This window comes from Musca autumnalis, unplaced genomic scaffold (assembly GCF_047663935.1).
Source record: "Musca autumnalis isolate F117 unplaced genomic scaffold, ASM4766393v1 scaffold_2, whole genome shotgun sequence".
Classification (NCBI taxonomy): Eukaryota; Metazoa; Arthropoda; class Insecta; order Diptera; family Muscidae; genus Musca; species Musca autumnalis.
The window spans coordinates 207,160,827-207,184,871 of NW_027411755.1; the positions used below are offsets into that span (position 1 = coordinate 207,160,827).

Here is a 24,045-nt window from a genome sequence, read left to right on the forward strand (position 1 = left end):
AAAAAATATGTATATCGAAATGGGGGTAAAATAAAATATTTGACAACATAAACAATGACACAATTTCAGTAGGACAAAACTACTATGTTTTCAATAAATTAAAAGTAAAACAAAACAAGTAATATGTGACACTACGCTACATACTCCCCCTTTGACGTGTGAAACCTCGCCCCGAGTCACGCGTCAACAATCAGGCGGCTTGATTAAGATGATTTCTTTGGTCTTCCTCTTTTCCGAAACGGGTATTTGAGTGACGGTAATTGATGAACATTCGCTCCATTATATAGGGTTAGTGTTGATGAGTGGTATGTGCCCAAAGGAATATTTATATTATCTGGTGATGAAACTTCAAAAAAAGTTGAGCCTATTTTACGAGTAATAATATATGGGCCATCCCTCTTTGGAACAAACTTTGATGTAACATCTTTCGCAGAATTACTTAAGACGTGCGTATTAACAAAGACTTCCGTTCCGACATCAAAATTTTCATGTGGTCGCCTACGTTTGTCCACGTATAATTTGTTTTTGTCCTGCGATCTCAGTTTTATTTCCTTCTTTTCTCCTCGTTTAGTGGTGGTGCGTTTCGTAGCGCTTAATAAACAGTTTGCATATTCAACTGGTTGTTCTTCTTCGCTCTCCCCCTGCAATGAAACCTGTCTGAACACATGAGCACTTGCATCCATTTGTATTGCCGGCCCATCTTCCTTCGGTAACATATCCATAGGGGAAGCCCATGCCGAATCACATTCGTCTATGATATCATTTTCAAGCATTACCCCAACCTCCTTTATCAACTGCTCAGCCCTTGCAAATGGCATGTGATATGGTGGGGAATTTATTGCTAAATTGTCGCCTTCTTCATTAACATTAAGCGCATCCGATTCTTTCAGGATCTTAAAATCAACCATGAGAAGCTCGGTGTATATTTCATCTTCGACTCTTTTGCTTTGAACGTTGCACATATATGGATATAAATCAGCATACTTTCTCCTTTCTGGATTTGTGGTATCATCTGGAAGAGGATATTTGAATATTGCTTGGTTTGTAGTTGGAGAATAATCAGATTCACGATGGTAATCCGGGCCATAAGATTCAAAGTCCGAAACATACAATTGACAACTTTTAATTGGATTTATAAACGGAGATTCCATACGTCCCTTTGCTATTTTCAATGGCTTGCGTTTAATATACGATTCAGTAATTTTGTTTGTTTCTGCTAAGTTCAACTCGACTGGTAGCTCTTGAGCAAAGTCAAATACTTTAGTTGGACAGCCTTCAAAATACCAATGCTTCTGCCCCATATTCAGTACAATACTTGCCTGCTCCATAAAATCTGTTCCCAGAAGAGTGTGGTTATTTTTATTTTCCGGAAAAATCAAAAAATCGATGTCAAAACTCCTTCCTCCAACCAATATCTTGCATGTTGTTGTAAGAAATGTTTGATTGGTTGTGGATCCATCGGCCAACGTTGTTTTAAATCTAATGGTATCAAATTTACATCCTTTTAACTGCATAATTCGCTTTAAACTTGAACTGGCTACACTCGTTTTAGAGCCGGAATCAAAATAAGCTTGTCCAGAAAATCCAAATATTTCAACATTCACCCTTGGAATGTCACGACCGATACACATATCATAGGAATTAAAACTTGCGTTTAGCTTTTCATTGCATTTAGGACAATTAGCACGAACAAAACCTGGTGTATTACATCCGTAGCAAGCCAATTTCGGTTTTAAAACTTCTGTCTTAGCATTTGAATTTGCATCTTCAACAAAATTTTGCTTTTTAAAACAGCATTCAGCAGTATGGCCTTTCTTTCCGCAAAAGGAGCAACGGTTTAGACCACCTTGAGGACCACTTTCTAAATGTTTAGTGTTCACAGCAACGCGTTCACTGATTGTTAGTTCAGCTTCCCTTGCATCTGCCAAAAGTTCTTCAAAGGTTTTAACTTTATGACGAAAGACACGTTCCCTTATTTGAGGATGAAGCATCCCAAACACCATATCAATCTGGCTGGATTCTGTAGGAACTTCTCCTAACTGCGCAAATAACGTTCTCTTCTTTCTAATGAATGTATCTGTAGGTTCATTCTTACCCTGTTTAAGTTCAAATAATTCCGCATAGATTCGCCATGCTGGTTTCGGTGGGGCAAAGGCCTCACGTAACATTTTAATGACATCTTCGAAAGTTTTGGCTTTAGCTTTAATACCACTCCACCATTCTGCAGCATCTCCTTGAAGTAGCATAGGCATACCATTAACAGCATTAGCATCAGTAACATCTTCAACAAGCTGGTATGTTGTTATAGCTGATATAAACTCCTCAACTTTCGTAGAACATCGTTCTCCATTGTATCTTGCTGAGCAACCGCTAAACGATCCATTCTTCTCGCTGGGTCTGTTTATGGATCTCAACAGACTTTCAAATTGTTCTGTTGTAAGCGAAACCATGTTCGTATTCATCGTAATTCGTTTGATTTTGCGTGTACCTTCCGCAATAACTCTTTTATTCATAGATATTGACTATGGACAGGATATTCCTTATCTTGTTACACGGGTTGAAGAAAAAATTTTGAGATTTTGCCAGACGGAAAGGGCCACCATTTATGTCCACTATTGTCGGAAACCAATTCTCCAATATATTTTCAATAAAAATCCTTCTTCACGGCTTTCTGGGCGTTATTCTGGCCTCGCTGTTGGGCGTCAATTTGTAGCGGGATGCTAATCTTTGTGGGCGCCAATTGCAGAAGGTTCTTCAACGGATTGAAACACGAACACGTTACAAAAAAACTATTCTTTATTTGATAAAATTATATGTGTTTGATACGAAGGTTTCAAAGAGAATGAATGTATGAAAAAATATGTATATCGAAATGGGGGTAAAATAAAATATTTGACAACATAAACAATGACACAATTTCAGTAGGACAAAACTACTATGTTTTCAATAAATTAAAAGTAAAACAAAACAAGTAATATGTGACACTACGCTACACTTCAAAAAAAATTCAAGTCTAAATCCGGGGACTCGATTTTCACCGTAGACATATCGACGCCTCCAAACAATAGTATGCTAAGTCGACTTAGCATGTTTTCAAGTTCTTTACATTTTTACATTTTACGTCCTTTAACTTAAATTCTGTCAAATTTTGGTAATGATCGGTCAATCCGAACAGAAGTTATAAACAAATGTTTACTTAGCATTGTAAAGAAGGTCAAAGAAAACTGTAAACTTTGAGAGCTTCTCCTGCAAAACTCACTTTTCAGACTTAGCATACTATTATTTGGAGGTGTCGATATGGTCTAGTGGACTTTTTTGCTCAGTACAATCCCAAGAATCAGAAACTCCAGGTGCCCACTATCACTTTTTTCCTTCCATACAAATCGCCCCGGCCTAGTATATACCCTCGTTAGCATAAATGAGAAGGGTATAACCCAAGGCACAATTACCCAGGTAGTGGCATCGTAAAATTTTGAATATGTTATGTCAAAACGTTCTTTATGTTGTTGGGGAAATTACAACAAAAATAATTTTTTTATAAAGGGATTTGACTTTTCATATTCGATCAGCTGGTGTGATACCACTACCTGGTAGTTCTGTCATGGTATAACCAGTGGATTTAAATTGTCAGAAAGTTAACGTGACAAAAAGGTATAATGTAAACATAACTTCACTCAAATATTTCTCTAAGTTGCCCTTTGTTCCACTTATTATATTACATAAAGATTAGGAATTCAATTGTTGATTAAGATAGTCGAGTTTCTTTAGATTAGTAAATTTCAAATTTAGTTTGGAATTGATGCACAACATTATTGAATGTGAATTGTAATTAATGACCAGCTAAACAAGATTTTTCATTACCAGCCTGTTGGCCTATTTATGGATTTCATAGGAATGGATAAACAATGTAGAGAATTTCTTCTATTGACACGTTTATGTGTAACACCTTGCATTTCGAAAGAAAAACAAACACAATACAATAATCGTGGAAATGACGCATGCAATCTTTCACTTATCGTGTTGTATTTTGATAATAGATTTCAAAAGTACAAGCAAGTTGTGTTATTTATTCTACACAAAGAAAGAGCGAATGACGAAAGAATAAAAAATTAAAAGTTCACATTTTTCAATTGGGGGTATACCCTCAATCTATTGAGATGTGCTTTGTTTGTGTTTCCAAGTTCATAAAGGAATGGAGGCATGGTCGGTTTATCAGGGATGGGAAGCAACAGTAAAATGTGTGTTTGATGCAAAAACGTTTATTTATTCGCGTGGGTTGTAGTGACGCGTTTTCCAAGTGAAAATAAAACATCATTATTATTATCCCGAATGTTTTACTTTCTGTTGATATGTAGTATTTAAAAATAGCTTCTTCCTTCCTGTTCTAGAAATATAAAAATAGAAAACATCATTTTTAATGCAAAAAATACCTAAAAACATATTTTTATGCAAAGAAATAAGAAAAACATAATTTCTATAGCAAAAATATGTACATATTATAGGTATTTGTATAAATGAAAACATTGTTTGCCAATAGTTGAGTTGTTTTCTTTCTTCTCTAAATGTTTTTGTTTATGTTTTCTTCATTTTCCTTTGCTTTATTTTTTATTTTTCACACAAAACAAATAGCCCAATAGCTATTCATTGTGTTATGCGGTGTGCAGTTTTCCTTGGAATTTCTTGGTGAAAAACAAAAATGAATTAAACAAAAATCATAAAGAAAACCACAAGCTTTTAAGTGAGATATTTGTCTCCCATATTGTGTGTAATTCAATTGGGCACACTCTACAGATGTTTCCATTTGCAATTATTGATTCGATTGAAGTTTCAATTTATCTGTTGTTTTTTGTTCAATTGTTGTTGATTTTTTTCCTGTTATCTAATTTTGGTATTTCCGGGTTAATTTAAAAATACTAATGTGCATTAAAGTAAGCAAAAATTCGGCATTAAAATTAATTAAGAAATTTAATACGAGTACGTACATATATCAGAGAAAACTGTAACAAGCCTGTTTTGGATTTTGCTATTTGGGTAAATTGAAGTTGTTGCTCCATTTTAAGTCCTAAGAATAAACATTTAAGGCGCAATAAACTACAATTTTTATCGTAAATTCTCGGTTCAACAAGACGTCGTGTTTTTGGGGGGCCTAATATCAAGTTCTTCTAAAAGAATGATTGAACAAATGTTCAGCGTTGTAAAAAACAAATTGCATTTGAAAGAGGAAAAGTTAGATGATAGCGAAGCCGTCCCACATCCGATATGTCTGAGAAGCCTTTTCCAAAGGCGAAACATGTCATGTCACATAGTGGTGGGTGTGTGAGTTAGAATCGTCGGCTTTCCTTTTATTGATCATTAAGCTCGATTCCAACGAGAAAATAATTAAAAAATTGATACCAAAAATGATCTTCGCCTAAAAAAGGCAAAATTTTCAAACGAACGATTTTAAGTTGGGTTCGAAATTATATAGAAACCCAACATTAGGAAAACGAATAACTTAAAAAAAGGCGATAAGCAAACTTAATGGTGGTCTGCGTACTGAGTGTTCGAACTCTTCATAGAGAAGATGCGGATTTACTTTGAAATTGCAAGGGCAGTATTACCATCTAATTGGGAAGTTGCGATGAAAACAAAAATGCGACACAAAAGCATGTAAGAACGGAAATACATAAAGTGGAGTATATTTTCTGAACTTTTGTGTGGGAGGTACCCGAAGGAGTGGACCGATTAAGTCCATATTTGAATCGGTTATTCCCTTCAAGAGTTATAGTGCGCACAAATTTTACGAACATTTTTGAACTTTTGTGGGGACCGATAGTGGACCGATATAACCCATCTTCGAACTTAAACTAAGTTTGGACAAAATATTATGAAAGCCAAATTTTGGACCGAATCGGTTAATCCGCTCGAGAGTTGTCGTGCGCTCCAGCCAAACAGACGGACGGACATGGACTCCAAATAATCTCAAACGGATTTCGTCCAAACATACTTGGGGTTTAAAACCATTATTTCGATGAGGCACATTTTGCCCGTATGAAAGTGTATATATCCTCGTTAGCATAAATGCTGAGGGTATAAATTAAATTATTTTTTTTTTAATTTTTTATTTTCAATTTTTTTCATTTTTTTTTTGGTTTTTAGTTTATTCATAGAGGTTTCTCAATTTTTAACATATAGAAAAAAATACACACATTTTGATGAAAAATAGAAAAAAAAACTCAGAAGTTTTACTTTTACCTTGAACTCCTCTGCAACGACTGGACCTAATTTTATCGCATTTGATTCACCGTAAACCTGATTGTTTTATCTGTCGCACAAAAATGAAAATATCCTTACACGTTCAAAAGTTACAGACTTTTGGGCAGGAAAAAAACGATTCTGAACCACTCACTGTGTACCGAAGAATTGGGCGAATAGACCAAAATTATATGCTACAAAGGCCTACAATGAGTATAAGATCGGTGCACACTGCTCGAAATCACGCACCAAAAGAGAAGCAATATCACTGTATTCCTGCAAGAATTCCATTTGTCTACAGATGGGGAGTTATACCACAGGACATCTATCAATCCCATGTCAGCGTTTTCATTAGTACCGGATTGACAGGAAACCATTGTGTTTCAGCCAGCGGCTGCCAACGCAGCATCAAATCTATGCCTCTACGTAGCCTTTATGCTGCTACAACAACAGGACATCTATTGAATTTTACAACCATTGAACCCACAATTCTTGCTGAATGAGCTCTGGCGTTTTTACTTAAACTAATATAGAATTAAAAGAGATTCATCAATTTTAATCACTGGTGCCACAAACTGGATGGCGTTGTACAGGAATTGGAATCCAATTGGGTAATTCGGTTCAAGGAGCTAAATTTATGGCGCAGTTTGGCTGCGACTCTACTGCGAATAAAACTAACACTGAGCTCGGAACAAATCATTAATTGCCCATACCCCACAGAGAACACTGGAACCACAAACCCCCACCTCTAGATTGTATAGAGATGTATACCGATGTTAGCTTCTATAAGAAAATACCTTTTGGAGATCATATGTCTATTGAAGACCTTTCAAAGGTATGTTGTCTATGGAAGATCCTTCAAAGATCTATTGTCTATAGAAGACCTTTTAAAGGTATTCTTTTGTGTATGACCTTTCAAAAGTATATGAATGATCTTCTAGCTAGAAGGTCTTCTGTCTATGGAAGACCTCTGAATGGTGCTTTGGAGATCCTTAGAAGACCTCCGGCAGATCATCTTTTTATAGAAGACCTATAAAAGGACTTCTGTGTATGGAAGACCTTTAACATCTATAGTAGACCTTTCAAAGGTTTTCTGTCTATGGAAGACCATTCAAATGTCTTCTCTCTTTGGGAGACCTTCCAAAGGTCTTTGGTCTATAGAACCCCTTTTAAAGGCATTCTGTATATAGAGCATCTTTCAAAAGTCTTCTGTCTATAGAAGACCTTTCAAAGGTATACTGTCCATGGAAGACAGACCTTTGTCTATAGAATACCTTTTAAAGGTATTGTGTCTATAGAACACGTTTCGATTGACTTTTGTCTATGGAAGAACTTTTGATATAGAAAACGTTTCGATTGACTTTTGTCTATGGAAGAACTTTTGAAGGCCGTGTATCTATAGCAGACCTCTTCATTACGACCTTTTTTCTGACAGACGACCTTTCGGAGGTATTGTATCTATAGAATCTCTTGCAAAGGTCTTCTGTCCATAGAAGACCTTTCACAGATCTTTTGCCTATAGAAGGTCTCAAGACCTCAAGAAGGTTTTCTGCTTATAAATTACTTCTGGAATGTTTTCTGTCTACAGAAGACCTCTTGAAGATTTTCTGTCTGCAGAAGCCTCCATCAGGTCTTGTGTGTATAGAAGACCTTAAGAAGGTCTTGTATCTGTAGTAGACATTCCGATGCAGAATTCTTCCTCTTCCTACGTAAAGATACATTCAAAAGGTCTTCTGTTTATATAAGACCATTCGAAGATCTATTGTGTATGGAAGACCTCTTCATTAATAAATCTTATCTAACAGAAGACCTTTCGGAGAATATCTCAAGGGGGTCGTTTGTCTATAGAAGACTTTTAGAAGGTCTTCTGACTTTAGGAGGTCTTAAGAAGGTCTTCTGATTATATAATCTATAGAAGATCTTTTGAGGTCTTTCTATTCTTCCTCTTGAAGGTCTTCTGCCTATAAAAGATCTTTTAAAGGCTTTCTGGCCGACTTCCGTATTGCCAGTTGCTTTGTATTCGTGCATGAAACTAGGGGTTCATAAATCGATTTCCCTACTACTGCGATTTCATAAAATTACTCTAGTATGTAACTCGATTTAAGAACCCCTAGTTTCATGCACGAATACAAAGAAACTGACAATACGGACGTCAGCCTTCGTCAATAAAGGCTTCTAGAAAGTTTTTCGTCTTTAGAAGAAATCTAGAAGGTCTTCTATCCATAGAAAACATTTCGATGGTGTTCTGTCTATATAAGACCTTTCAAAGGTTTTCTCTCTATAGAAGACCATCTATGGAAGACCTTTTGAAGGTCTTTTGTCTAAAGAAGACCTCTATAGGGTTTTCCTTTCGAAGGACTCTTATCATGAGAAGTCTTCTGTCCACAAAAGACCTAAGGTATTCTTTCTATAGAAGACCACTTGAAGGTCTTCTGTCTATAGAAGACCGCTTGAAGGTCTTCTGTCTATAGAAAACCGCTTGAAGGTCTTTGTCTATAGAAGACCGCTAGAAAGTCTTCTGTCTATAGAAGACCGCTAGAAGGTCTTCTGTCTATAGAAGATCTTTCGATGGTCTTTTGTCCATTGAAGACTTTTCGAAGGTCCTCGGTCTATAGAATACCACTCGAATGTCTCCTCTCTATAAAAGACCAACCTCTTCATTGTCTTCTGCATGTAGAAGTCGCTTGGAAGGTCTTCTGGCTGTAGAAGGCCCTTCGGAAGACCCCTCTACTATATCCTGTCCTGTCGGTCTATAGAAAAACATTCGAATGTCTCCTCTCTATAGAAGGCCGACCTCTTCATTATGACCTGTTTTATAACAGAAGAAATTTTGGATGTCTTCTGCATGTAGAAGTCCGTTGGAAGATCTCTGAACTGTAGAAGCCCCTTTGGAAGACCCTTCAAATATCTCCTGCCCATAAGAATTTTGTAAAATCCTACCGATACCAACTAAAACAAGTAAAAAAGTATCAGTCGGCTTTGCCGGCAGAGATATACCCTCTTTGCTCAAAAAGTTGGACTTGCCCCTAGAAAACTTTTACTATCGTAATTGAGGCAGCGAATGCAAGTAGCTTCAACAAAAATCAAAGTGATTTGATATTAGGTCATAAAGTGAACTTATCCGAAATTTTGTGTGGGAGGTACCGGATGGAGTGGACAAATATAGTCCATATTTGAACCTGATCTATATCTGTAGTGCATCTGTACATCTGTAGTTCTCTAACTCATTTTTTGAGTTACCGACAATTGTCGTTAAAATTAAAATGCTTATAATTTCGGTAATTACCGATGTTTTTCGGTAAGTTAGCGACGAATAAAAAGCAGTCGTAAAATTCTACCGATAGCAAGAGTGTTGACGACTTGTATTTGAACTTTTCATTCATAATTTTGCGTTTTAATGTTACCAATTTTTGTCGGTAACTCAAAAAATGAGTTAGAGAATCGTACTACTGGTAGATATATTAGGATGTGTAAAGTGTAGACCAATTCGGCCACTCCCTTCATGAGTTACCGTACGAACAATTTTTCCGAACATTTTTAAACTTTTGTGGGGGAGGTACCTGAAGGAGTGGACCGATATGGCCTATCTTCAAACTTAAGTTGCTAAAACATCAAAGCGATTCGAGAGATGGCCCTAAACTGAACTTTTCCGAAATTTTGTGTGGGAGGTACCCGAAGGAGTGGACCTATTGAGACCATATTGGAGCCTCATATTACTCTGGTAGAAAGTTTACGCTATACAAAGTATGTACCAATTCGGTCACTCCCTTCAAGAGTTATCGTGCGCATAAACTTTCCGAACATTTTCGAACTTTTGTGGGGGAGGTACCGGAAGGAGTGGACCGACGTAGCTCATCTTCGAGCTTAAACTAAGTTTGGGCAAAATATTACGAAAGCCAAAATTTGAATCGAATCGGTTCATCCGTTCGAGAGTTATCGTGCGCTCCAGCCAGCAGGACAAACAGATAGACGGACGGACATGGCTAGATCGACTCCAAATTGTCTGAAACACATTTCGTCCAAACATACTTGGGGTCTAAAACCATTATTTCGATGAGGCACATTTTCATCGTATCAAAGTGTATATACCCTCCTTAGCCTAAAGGCTGAGGGTATAATGACTGGTGGTATTTTAAATCATGTTCGAGGATGGACTATATCGGACAATTCCTTCCAATATCTCAATGATAAAAAAGGTAACAATTTTCGCTTAGGTGCACCGAAGATAGTTCTGATTACAACGATAAAGTTGTTTAGGAGTCCTTCGATGTCCAAAATCGAATCTTATTAAAGTTTCAGGTACCTCCCTGACAAAAGTTCACAATTTTTGAACTTTTAATCCAGTTTAATGCCACTATCCGGATCGCGCTGCAATTTTAATAGGGGAGAGTCGTCGATCTTGACTACGTTATATTTTTTTTTGATAGTAGAAGCCACTACTTTCTTAGATATGTGTCCCGAAATGTTCCAAAATTTAGAACCACTCCCAGCAAAAATTTGGATCCGTTAGTCATTATGTAACCCAATACAAAATCATGTATACACAAATAACTACTTATATTACTCATTACAAAGTAAGAGTAAGAGCTTGTGTGTTCGACTACAAATCCGAGGGTTGTGTTCAACGCTCACCGTCGACCGGGTACTCTTTTTTTAAAAAACAAGGAACAGCTACAAAGTTCGTGTGTTCAAATCCGGGAGGGGGCGAAAAAAAAAAATAAAAAAATATGAAGTGTGTTGAAATTGAAAACAAATTCCACCTCAACTGTTCTAAAAATAGAAAATACAATTCTTTAGCTTATAGCTTATTTTTCAACTTCCAGTGGTCATGAAATAACTAGTTATTCTAGTGGTTATATTAGTCATAGAATAAATAGTTGTTCAGTGCGACATGCCCTTGTTAAAATAATGGGTTAGTAGGGGGTTTTGTAAGTAGTTACGAATACAAAAAAGTACTATAAAAACCCATTATTTTGGGAGGACTTTTTTGCTGGGCTCCTACACCACTCGCATTAAAGTTTTTAATAGTCTTCGTCTATAAATTGATCTTCCATTCTCTTGACCAAGCAATATTCTTGAAGAAGAATTATTTTTTGTTTTTGTGTAATTATGCCAACTATCCCAAAAATACCTAACAATTTACGCTTGTAGCTAGAAAAATGCAATGTCTTTGTTCTGCTAGCAGGACTATTAGGTCCACTGATTCTTTTCACTTGTTTGTTTACTTAATTTGCTATTAGTCATCTCTGTAATATAAATCTTATTCTTTATGTCTTCAGTATAATATTTTACTCTTTCTTATGTGCTTTTTGTCTCATCTAATAAAAATAACTGAAAAGTTAATGGCTTTCGTTTGGACACTAAAGAAAGTAACCGCAGATTGATGGGAGATTACAAAAATAAAAACTCGTTTTAACTAAATTTTACTTAAAAGTCACTATTAGGTCATAAGTGGCAACGTTCATCAACCAGACGCTGAAACATTAATTCCGGCAATAAAATTCACAAAAAAGGCAACAACAGGTTGTTGATCTAAAATGAGCTAAAAATAAAGATTTCGATGACTCATAACTGCTACGGAGATTTGGAAAAGCCCCTCACAACAATGCTATTATTAATTGATTACTACAATATGTACGGTAGAAATGTTGTTTGTTATAATACAACCGTTATAGCAATAAACAAAATTTCTATATCTATTTGGCACATGGAGGCATAATTAAATTAATCTAATTTAGGAATCAATTCAAATCTCAATAACGGTTCAAGAGGAGCTCTTAAACGGTGGACTTTATTTTTGGAATGATGAACAAATGTGCAATTTATCAATAAAAACATTCAAGATTTTTATATGTTCTTTATTGTAATGACCCATCTTATATGTCACATCCCTATTCCCCAAATATTCAACATTCTAATTGTGTGAATTGACTTGTAAAATTTATCAAAACTTGTTCTAAACTCCAATTACAACTTCTTACTATGCCACTTACAGCCAAGAACGCAAGTTACAAGTCCAACCCGCTGCTACGATTTCTTTTCAAACTTGACAAAAGTTGAAAAAAGTTCATTTGCCTTTCATTTCAAATCCAACTTCAATGTTTGTTTTTTTCTTTTCTTTTGATGATTTAGTTTTAAAGTCAAGGTCGTTTGTTTGCCGCAAATTTGCAAGCATATCTATTCCGCAATGTTGAACAACTAGTCGCCTTGTGCCTTAAAACCCAAACAAGAAACACATATGTATGTAGATGTCAAAATAAAACACTTCAATGCTGCTTTTTTGGAGTGTGGGTTGGTGCATGCCCACGAGGTAAGTCAATCTAAGGCATTGGGGCATAGTTGGCAAAAGACTCCACAAAAACAATGATTAATGACCACAAAGTTTGGGGGGTGAAACTCGCTGTCTGTTTTTGGCTTAAAAGGAAACAATTGTTTTTATAGCCAACACAATAAAAGTCAAAGTTTGTTAATGAACGTTGTTGTAGTTGGTAAGAAGAAACTTCTTGCAATTGATAAACAAATGTTGTTGCACTCTGCCATGGCCGATCTTAAGGTCAAAAGATTTTCTATAGGTCTCCTTTAATCAAAGTCGAAATTTATAGTCATTTGTAAACAGAGGACCTTCTATACGTCTTTTTAATGAGAGAAGACCTAGTAAAAGTTTTCTATGGACAGAAGACCTTCTAATCGACTTTCGTCCATAGAAGAACTTCTAAAAAGACTATTAGTATCGACAGAATATCTTCTATAGTTATTCTAGCGATAAAAGACCTTGTAAAGGTCTTCTATGGACAAAGACCTTGTGCCTGTGGCAAAAGTCCGTATAAAGGTATTCTATGGATAGAAATCTCTTCAAGAGACAGATGACTTTATAAATGTCCTTCTATGAACAGAAAACCTTCTACGGGTCTTCTATGGGCATTATAACTTCTACAGGTCTTCTATGGACAGAAATCTTTAAACGTCTTCTATGGATAGAAGACCTTCTAAAGGTCTTCTATGAACATAAGATCTTTTGAAGTCGTCTATGGACGCCACACCTTCTAAAGGTCTTCCAAGGACAGAAATCCTTTTAAATGTATTATATGAACAGAAGATCTTCTATAAATAGAACCTCCTAACGATCTTCTATCAACAGAAGACCTACAAAAGGTCTTCTAGCCACAGAAGTTCTTCTAAAGGTCTTCTATGGACAGAAGTTCTTCTAAAGGTCTTCCATCGAAAAAAGGTCTCTATGTAGGTCCTCTAAGTATAGAATAGCTTCTTAAGCTCTTTTAGCAACATAAGACCTTCTATGGAGAGAAGGTAAAGGTATTCTTTTGTCCAGAGAGGACATTCTAAAGGTCTTCTTGCGACAGAAGACTTTCTAAAGGTCTCCCAGTTACATATGACCTTCTTAAGGGAATTCTAGCGACAGAAGTCCTTTTAAAGGTCTACTAGCGATAGAATACTTTCTTAAGGCCTTCTATGGACAGAAGGTCTTCTATGGAATTTTATGGACCTTCTAAAGGACTTCTAATGACAGCAGAACTTTAAAGGTCTTCTAGCTACAGAAGAACTTCTGAAGGTCTGCTAGCGACAGATGTCCTTCTGAGAGACCTTCTAACGGTCTTCTAAGTACAGAATATCATCTAAGGGTCTTCTATGGACAGAATACCTTCTACAGGTCTTCTATAATATCTTCTATGTACAGAAGACACTATAAAGGTCTTCTATGATCAGAAGACCTTCTAAATGTCTTCTAAGAACAGAAGATCTTGTAAAGGTATTCTATGGACTAAACCCCTTCTACAGATCTTCTATGGACAAAAGACCTACTAAAGGTCTTCTATGCACCGAAGAACTTCTACAGGTCTTCTATAGATACTTTATGGACAAAAGAACTTCTAAAGGTCTTCTATGGACAAAAGACCTTTTAAAGGGCATCTATGCACAGAAAACCTCGAAAGATTTTCTGTTGATAGATGACCTTCGAAGGTCTTTTAGCAAAAGAAGACATTTTATACGCATTCTAGTGACAGAAGTACTTCTAAAGGTTGTCCATGGACAGAAAACCGTCTTATGCTTAGTTTACATTTGGCGTCGTTTCGTGATTTCGAAGGCGTTTCGTGATTTCGCGCGGAATCAAGTAAAATTTATCATGATTTCGCATACAAAAATGAAATCCTCTCATTTCGTGATTTCAGCGAAATCAACATCGAAATCACAGTACACATGATATACAACCCTGCTTTTGCCTACAAAAGTACCAAAAGTTGCAACACTTTTCACGTATCACAATAAACAAGGTAGATGGTCAATTGCTGCAACAAAAAATTTTAGTATCAAAATTTGTAAACAATGTGAAAAAAATATTAAATTACTTTGTTACAATGCTATTTTTCATTGTGTTCCCGTACTTTTTAATGGTAATGTTAGAAAAAAGAGCGAATTGTCAAAACTTGCTTCCCCATACAAACTTCTTAAAAAATAATTCATATTAGATACCAATGAACATGCTTGCTGCTAGTTTCTACTAGGCCAAAATTGTATGGCAGAAAACAGGAGAAGAGGGTGTTATCCGCTCTATTTTTGTTTAAAGAGAAGTGCAAGTCTTGCTAGATTTCGGAGTATGGGAACGCATTTTTAGCACTAAACGCGAAAACTACTGCAAGTACAAATATTGTGCAGGTTCTGAGCACAATTTTTATCTATCAAACGGCCTGTTCCCGTACTTTATAAAGTTGTAAAAGTCGTAAACGATTTTCATATAAATTTTGTGTAAGGGAACGAAAATGTGTAAAAGTGGTAAAAATTGTAAAAACTTTTTAGTTCTGGAACAGAGCTAAAATTTATTATAACGAAGTCTCAACGATAAAATCATTTTTTGATATATACATTTGTTAGTACTATACACAATTAATACGATATATAGATCATTTTACGATAATTTTCCAAATAAAGTTTTAAAGTTCTATATTGTCGTATATTTTTGATGCTTAATTCAATTTACAACAACTTGTTTTGAAAATTCATGTTCGATCAGCTGCGCATATGCATCTACCTTGATCATTGTGATATGTTTGAAATCAACAAAAAAATAAGTGTAAACACCGGGGTGTATTTCAGGATTTCGTGAAATCCAGTGGATTTTGGAGCGCAAGTATAAACTTGGCATTAAGGTCTTCTGTCCATATGGACATACGATGATTAGAAGGTCTTCTATAAACAGAGGACCTTCTATAGGTCTTCTGTGAACAGAAGACTTCCTAAAAGTCCTTTATGGACAGAAGACCTTCAAAAGGTATTCTATGGACACAGGACCTTCTCAAGTTCTTCTATGGATAGAAGTCCAGCTAAAGGTCTTGTATGGGCAGAAGATCTTCGAAAAGTCTTCTATGGACAGAAGACCTGCTACAGGTATTCTAGGGACTGCTACAGGTATTCTATGGACAAAGGACCTTCCAAAGGTCTTCTATTCACAGAAGTCCTTCTAAATGCCTTATATGGACAGTCTACCAAGCTTTTCACATTGTAATATTTCAATTAATCTTACATGAAGTTGGAAGATGGGACTTAATCGGTGCACTTCTTCGGGCACCTACCCCAAACATAATTTCAAAAATTTACAAAAGTGATTGCAGTTTAATGACATGTAACTGACCGTCCGTGCGGCCCCTTTTACGACGGCATAACTAACGATTTTCTTTGTACAAAATACCTTTTAAGGGTCCTCTTTGAACAGAAGACCTACTAAAGCTCTTCTATGGACATAAGACCTTCTAAATGCCATCAATGTACAGAAGACTCTATAAAGGTCTTCTATGGATAGAAGACCTTTGAGAGGTCATCTAGGGTTCTATAAACAGCAGACCTCATACAGGCAGAAGACGTTCTAAATGTTTCCTATTGAGAAAAGACCTTTCAATGCTATTTTATAAGACCTATTAAAGGCATTCTAGGAAAGACGACATTCAAAAGGACTTCTATAGACAGAAGACATTCTTGAGATATTTGATGAAAAAGGCCTTTATAAGGATAGAAGACATTCTAAAGTCTTCTTGAAGTCTTTTATGGAAGGAATTCCTTTTAAAGGACATTCAAAGGTCTTCTAGTGACAGAAGACCTTCGTAAGGAGAGAATACCTTATAGACGTTTTTTGTGGCAGGAAGACATATTAAAGGTCCTCTATGGACAGAGGACATTAAAAAAGAATTCTAAGGACAGAATACCTTCTAAACGACTTCTATGGACGGTAGACCTTTAAAGGTCTACTATGGACAGAATACATTCTAGAGGTCTTTTTGGGAAGAACGGCCTATTAAAGGCCTTCTATGAACAGAAGACATTCAAAGGGACTTTTAACAACTTTAACTTTAACTTTTAACAAAGACCTTCCTAAGAGTCTTCTATAAACGGAAAACCTTCGAAAGGGGTTCTGCGGACAGAAGACATTCTAGAGGTCTTTTGTGAAGGAAAGACCTTCTAAAGGTCTTCCTGTGACAGAAGACCTTACAAAGATATTTTATCGACAGAAGACCTTCCAAAGGTCTTCTATGGTCAAAAGACCTTCTAAAGGTCATCTATGCACAGAAAACCTCGAAAGATCTTCTATGGACAGAAGACCTTCGAAAATTTTTCTGTTGATAGATGACCTTCAAAGGTCTTTTAGCAAAAGAAGACATTTTAAAGGCATTCTAGTGACAGAAATCCTTCTAAAGGTCGCCCTTCTATAGACCGTCTTAAGGTCTTCTGCCCATATTGACATACGATCTTTAAAGGGTCTTCTGTGAACAGAAGACCTCCTAAAAGTCTTCTATGGACAGAGGACCTTCTTAAGGTATTTTATGGACAGAAGACCTGCTGCAGGTATTCTGGGGACAGAGGACCTTCTCAAGTTCTTCTATGGACAGAAGACCAGCTAAAGGTATTGTATAGGCAGAAGATCTTCGAGAAGTCTTCTATGGACAGAAGACCTGCTACAGGTATTCTATGAACGAGGGACTGCTACAGGTATTCTATGGACAAAGGACCTTCCCAAGGTCTTCTATTGGCAGAAGTCCTTCTAAATGCCTTATATGGACAGTCTACCAAGCTTTTCACATTGTAATATTTCGATTAATCTTACATGAAGTTGGAAGATGGGACTTAATCGATGCACTCCGATTACATAATTTCAAAAATTTACAAAAGTGATTGCGATTTAATGATATGTAACTGATCGTTTTGAAATATTTTCCAGCTGGTTGTCCGTGCGGTCCCTTTTACGACGGCATAACTTTTTTCGCGGGCAAGTACGTACTTCTTGAGATAATGGGTCAAAAATTTTAAAAACGGTGTCGGCATCGACTTAAACTTAAAGCATCACGTTTGGGCGAAACTTTGCACATAGTAAAATTGATTTCCAAAGGAACATCAAGTTCCAAGAAAGTTGCTATCGACCTTTCTATCCCTCATAGAATGCTCAAAATGTTGGCTTAAGTGCCGTTTAAGGACTGTTTAAGGATATTATTGATTTGTTAATTAAATGTAATTCTCGTGATTCTGATTACAATGATATAATTTTGTTCGTGGGCAAGTCCATGCCTCCTGACATAATGACCCAAAAAGCTGTAAATAATCCTAAGGTGACCAACTAAAATGACTAGTGGAAACGATAACTATCGAAAGGAGCGACTGACATCGATCCAAGCTTTGAAATACTACGATATTTGTCACAAACTTAAATCACAAAAGTTCAGAATTTTCGCTTAACCGCATTGTAAGGGTTGTTCGAGGTCTGTTTTGAAATGTTCATCAAGGGTGGCCCCTGTTTTTCTATTTGCAACGATATGATTTTTATAATTACAAGCTCAGACAACCTGAAATAATGACCCAAAAGCTTTAAAAAATCCTGCGAAGACCAACTAAAATGGCTGGTTGGTAGTTGTCGAAAGGAATATCTTCCAAAAATAGATGTCGGTCAATTCCTTCAGCTACGACTTTCACAAATTTTCAACACTTGTGTTTTAATCCGCTTTAAGGCCACTTCTCGGATAGTGTTAAAATTTTAATGGCAGCTACACGCAGAGAAGGGATATTGTAGGAGCAATCATATTCTAAGAACAAAATAGTATATTGTAAAAATCTGAAAATATATATTGTTTGTACAACAATATATATAGTGTCATTATGGTGCCTGCCACAAAATATATGGTTGAAACAACAATGCATATTTTCAGATTTTTACAAAACACTATTTTGTTCTTAGACTATGATTGCTCCAACAATATCTCTTCTCTGCGTGTAGTCGTTGTGATCGTAGTCATGATCAACATTAACATTTTTTGAAGGGAGAAGCCAGTACTTCCTATGATATAAGCTGTGTTCCTTTACTTACCTGAGGTTACCATTTTTACCATTTGTTGCCATTTTTAACCTGCAAATCGTTCCTTAACCCCAAAAAGTGGTAGAACTGGAAGCCATTTTTAAGAGAGTGAGAGAGAAGAGAGAGCGAAATTGCCTTTCTCTTCTACCACGGGCTACCAGACAAATTTCTGCAGGTAAAAAATGGTAGAACTGATTTTTCGACATTTGTTTGACGATTATTTCACAATGAAGAAAAAAATGAACGAAAAACAGAAGAAAAAGGGGAACGCTGACAAAACGAAATTAAAAACTGTGAAATAAAAGAAGAAAATTGAATTTTTATGTTTCTTTTTGACATTGCTACCAGATCTACCATTTTTTCGTTCCTTTAAGGCCTGGGTACATAAGCTGTCTCGCCTGCTTACCTTGCTTGCTTCTGATAAAAAATAAAAAAGAAAATGGCAACCCAGTCCGAAATTTGCTCGGCCTTATTTATTCTTTTATTTGTATTATGTCAGCAATGAAGTAGGAAAGCAAGGCAACCAGGCGAGGCAGCTTATGTACCCAGGCCTTTACTTTTCTGGTAAAACTGGTCATGAGAGAGTAAAGGAACAAAGCTATAGACACGAAATGTCCCAATATTTAGAGCCAATCCTTCATACAACACTCGCTGTACTGTTTTTAGTAGCCTTTGTGGTCTTTATTGCAACGCTATAATTTTACTTTCCACACTTCTTTCGATAATGACCAGAATGTCCAAAAAAATTTTAGTGTAGACTGTGTTGAATGCGTCTGCAAGTGTCTTACTGCTTATAATATCTACCCCACAAACGCGTATAAATTTTCCCTGGAAATTTCTAAAACTTTTTTTGTCACCTACGAAATGGTATATTTATGTTTAAAACTATGGATCTTTCCATAGGGCATTAAGGTCCACCATTCCTGTTATTGTTTATCCTCGAACAGTCATAGGCTGAGGGTTTTTAACTTCCTGCTATACCGGCAAATTATTTTTTACTTTAGTTTTCGAATAATTCACCAATGTGCACCGTGATTTCGAATGGTCGTCACTCATCCATTCATTCATTAATTTATTTATGCAATAAAAGAATCCGCGTACATATCTCTTATATCTCTTTGATAATTGTTTTTTTTTTCTTGCATTTCCTTCACACTAATTTCTTTAATCGTCCAAGAAATCGATATATTAATAGCACTAATATATTTTTGGCAATGCATTCTTTCTTCACCTACGCCACCTTTTGATTTTTGTTTTCACTTCGCTATTTACGTAAATCTAGTGACAAAATTAGATCCCACCAACAGATTGGATGTTATACAAGACAAAATAATCACAATATAAGATATTGATAGGGGAAATTACAAAGATCTGCGAATCAATATAGGGTCATGATACAACAAATAAAGTAACCTTGTGCTTACAGGTTATACAAGTCATGTATCGCTTGGACAATAAGTTCGTACTGCAGTGAGAGATTTCATGAACATTCTCCTTTGGTCCCATACGAATTACTATGGAAATAAGGATAAGCTTAGCGGCCACGTGCTAACATTAGCCGGTCGCCATAAAATTTCATATTTTGGGATTTTGGATCAAGCGGCAAAAATTTGGAGGTCTAATTCACACATCATACATACATCTACTTTATTTTAAAACGAACCACCCTATTACTTTTTAGTTCCTGACCATGATACAATAAGAAGGTAGCAGCAACTGCCGTTTTTGGTAACATAAGACGTCAAAATTTGACATAAATTCAATGCCATTGACACATTATGTTACCATCAGCTGGGCTTCAGCTGGGCTGATAATGCTACCTTCTTATTGTATCATGTTCCTGACATTTCAAATAATTCAATTAAATTTGAGTGGCAGTTAATAATCAAAAATATATTTCACAATTTTTATTTTGTACAAGTGTCGGTCGTATTGTCCTCCTCCTAGTTTTGAAAATGAAAATACATCGCCCTGATGATAAAATTTCCAAAGAATTTAAATACAATCGTTCTTTAACACGAATTTATTCAACATCGGGTAGTAATACCTCAATACATGGCGAATATTATCGTCATCCTAATGATCAGTCATCACCTAATTTCGTCTATCCGAAGAAAACTAATACAACAAAGAGAAACATGAATGACCCACATCGCAACTTTCAAACAGTTTTTCCGGTACTAGCAGATTCCATAGGAATGGCAAACTATCAAAGCAATGAAGAATTTTATATTGAAAGGGTTGTGCGGTAAGTCAATTGAAGAAAAATAAAACACGAATACAAGATGTTGCAACAAAGATCAAAACGATTCGAGAAATACTTGAACTGCACTTTTCCAAAATATTGTGTGGGAATTTCCCGAAGGAGTGAACCGATATTCGAACTTTATCTATGACACGTAGAAAAAGTACGATGTGCAAAGTATGGACCAAACCGGTTAGTCCATTCGAGAGTTCTCGTGCTCTTATTTTTTGCCAAAAATTTTGAACTTTTGTGTGGGAGGTACCCGAGGGAGTGGACCGATATATCTCATTAGTGGACCGATATATCACTTAGTTTGTACAAAATATTACTAAAGCAAATTTTTGAACCAAATCGGTTGATCCGTTCGAGAGCTATCGCGCGCTCCAAAAACTGCACTTGGTTCCATAGGGGTTTTTTACAACTTCTGGCTATTTTCTCAGGAAGTATGGACTGGCCCCTGATAAAACTGGTACTGCCGTAATGGGAGCATAACATACAAGTTATTACAACAAAAAACAAAGCTATTCTAGAGCAGGTCCTAACTGAACTTTTCCGAAATTTTGTGTAGGAGGTACCCGAAGGAGTGGACCGATAGAGTCCCATTGGGATCTCATCTTTGCCTGGTAGAAATTTCACGGAGTGTAAAATATGGACCAAATCGGTTACTACCTTTAAGAGTTATCGTTCGCACAATTTTTCCGAACTTTTGTAAGGGGAGGTACCTGAAGGAGTGGACCTATATGGCCCATCTTCTAACATAAACTAAGTTTAGACAAAATATTACGAAGGCCAAATTTTGGACCAAATCGAGAGTTATCGTGCGCACCACCCGAGGTCTTCCTACAGAAGCCAGCGAGGTCTTTCTATAGAAGACAGCGAGGTCTTCCTATAGAGTACCATGAAGACCTATAGAAGACGATGAGATTTTCCGTTATAATATGAGAAGACCGTCAGGTCTTCATGCAGAAGACCGTGAGATATTCTTATAGAAAACCATGATGTCCTCTTATAAGATACCATGAGAGCTTCCTATAGAAGACCAATATAAGCCCATGAGGTCCTCCTAGAGATGACCATGAAGTCTTCCTATATAATACCATGAGGTCTTCCTATAGAGGACCGTAAGGTCTTCCTTTAGAAGATCATGCGTTTTTCCTATAGAAGACCGTGGGGTCTACCTATAGAATACCTTGAGGTCTTCCTGTAGAAGACCATGAGGTCCTCTAGAGATGACCATGAGGTCCTCTAGAGATGACCATGGAGTCTTCCTATAGAAGATAATTAGATGTTTCTATAGAAAACCCATGAGTTTTTCCTTTAGAAGACCATGAGGTCTTCCTATAGAAGACCACGAGGTCTTCCTATAGAAGTCCATAAAGTTCATCCTATAAAAGACAATGAGGTCTTCCTGTAGAAGACCATGCGGTCCTCCTATAGAAGACCATGAGGTCTTCCTATAGAAGACCACGAGGTCTTTCTATAGAAGACCATAAAGACCTATAGCATACCATGAGGTCTTCCTATAGAAGACAATGAGGTCTTCTTATAGAAGACAATGAGGTCTTCCTATAGAAGACCATGAGGTCTTCCTATAGAAGACCATGAGGTCTTCCTATAGAAGACCGTGGAATCTTCTTATAGAAGACCATGGAATCTTCTTATAGAAGACCATGAGGTCTTCCTATAGGATACCATGAGGTCTTCCTATAGAAGACCATGAGGTCTTCCTATAGAAGACCATGAGGTCTTCCTGTAGAAGACCATGAGGTCTTCCTAAAGCAGACCATGAGGTCTTCCTATAGAGACCATGAGGTCTTCCTATAGAAGACCATGAGGTCTTCCTATAGAACATCATGAGGTCTACCTATAGAAGACCATGAGGTCTTTCTATGGAAGACCATGAGGTCTTCCTATGGAAGACCATGAGGTCTTCCTATGGAGGACCGTGAGGTCTTCCTATGGAAGACCATGAGGTCTACCTACAGAAGACCATGAGGTCTACCTACAGAAGACCATGAGGTATTCCTATAGAAGACCCTGAGGTCTTCCTATAGAAGACCATGAGGTCTTCCTATAGAAGACCATGAAGTCTTCCTATAGAAGACCATGAAGTCTTCCTATAGAAGGTCTTCCTATAGGAGACCATAAAGTTCTTCCTATAGAAGGCCATGAGGTCTTCCTATAGGAGACCATAAAGTTCTTCCTATAGCAGACCATGAGGTCTTCGTATAGAAGACAATGAGGTCTTCCTATAGAAGACCATGGGGTCTTCCTATAGAAGTCCATGAGGTCTTCCTATAGAAGACCATGGGATCTTCCTATAGAAGACCATGGGATCTTCCTATAGAGGACCATATGGTTTTTCTATAGGAGACCATAAGGTCTTCCTGTAGAAGACCATGAAGTCTTCCTATAGAATACAATGAGATCTTCCTGTAGAAGACCGTGAGGTCTTCCTATGCAAGACCATGAGGTCTTCCTATAGAAGGTCTTATAGAGGACCGATTACCAAGTCTTCCTATAGAAAACCGTGAGGTCTTCCTATTGAAGACAATGAGGTCTTCCTATTGAAGACCATGAGGTCTTCCTATAGAAGACCATGAGGTCTTCCTATAGAATACCATGAGGTTCTAATATAGAAGACCATGGGATCTTCCTATAAAAAGGACCATGTGGTCTTTCTATAGGAGACCACAAGGTCTTCCTGTAGAAGATCATGAAGTCTTCCTATAGAATACAATGAGGTCTTTCTATGGAAGACCATGGGGTCTTCCTATAGAATACAATGAGATCTTCCGGTAGAAGACCGTGAGGTCTTCCTATACAAGACCGTGAGGTCTTCCTATAGAAGACCATGAGGTCTTCCTATAGAAGGTCTTATAGAAGACCGATTACCAAGTCTTCCTATAGAAAACCATGAGGTCTACCTAAAGAAGACCATTAGGTCTTCCTATAGGAGATCATCAGGCATTCCTATAAGAGACCATGAGATCTTGCTATGGGAGACCATAAAGTTCTTCCTATAGAAGGACATGAGGTCTTCCTATTTGAGACCATAAAGTTATTCCTATAGCAGACCATGAGTTCTTCCTATAGAAGGCCATGAGGTCTTCCTATAGGAGACCATAAAGTTATTTCTATAGCAGACCATGAGGTCTCCCAAAGAAGGCCATGAGGTCTTCCTATAGAAGGCCATGAGGTCCTATAGAAGACCATGGGG

General features: G+C 36.8%; 2 protein-coding genes across 3 annotated transcripts in view; one reads left to right on the forward strand and one right to left on the reverse strand.

Moving 5' to 3' along the window:
* Tpr2 (Tetratricopeptide repeat protein 2) overlaps positions 1-24,045 on the forward strand; it is a 174,338-nt gene that overhangs the window by 21,658 nt on the left and 128,635 nt on the right. The window contains exon 1 of one of the 2 annotated variants that reach the window (XM_073970689.1): positions 20,410-20,828. The exons of the other annotated variant lie outside the window; for it this stretch is intronic. Coding sequence (XP_073826790.1) covers positions 20,536-20,828 — 293 coding nt within the window. The 5' untranslated portion in view covers positions 20,410-20,535. Of the gene's footprint in view, positions 1-20,409; positions 20,829-24,045 lie in introns of those variants that run through there. 2 annotated transcript variants of the gene reach the window in all.
* LOC141395174 (uncharacterized) lies at positions 104-2,620 on the reverse strand. Its single transcript, XM_073970688.1, has one exon. It carries the CDS (start codon positions 2,511-2,513, stop codon positions 204-206), a length of 2,310 nt encoding a protein of 769 aa, XP_073826789.1. The 5' UTR covers positions 2,514-2,620; the 3' UTR covers positions 104-203.

Excerpts from the sequence above, each read along its gene's own strand:
- LOC141395174 (XM_073970688.1), bottom strand. The coding sequence starts at position 2,513 with ATGAATAAAAGAGTTATTGCGGAAGGTACACGCAAAATCAAACGAATT.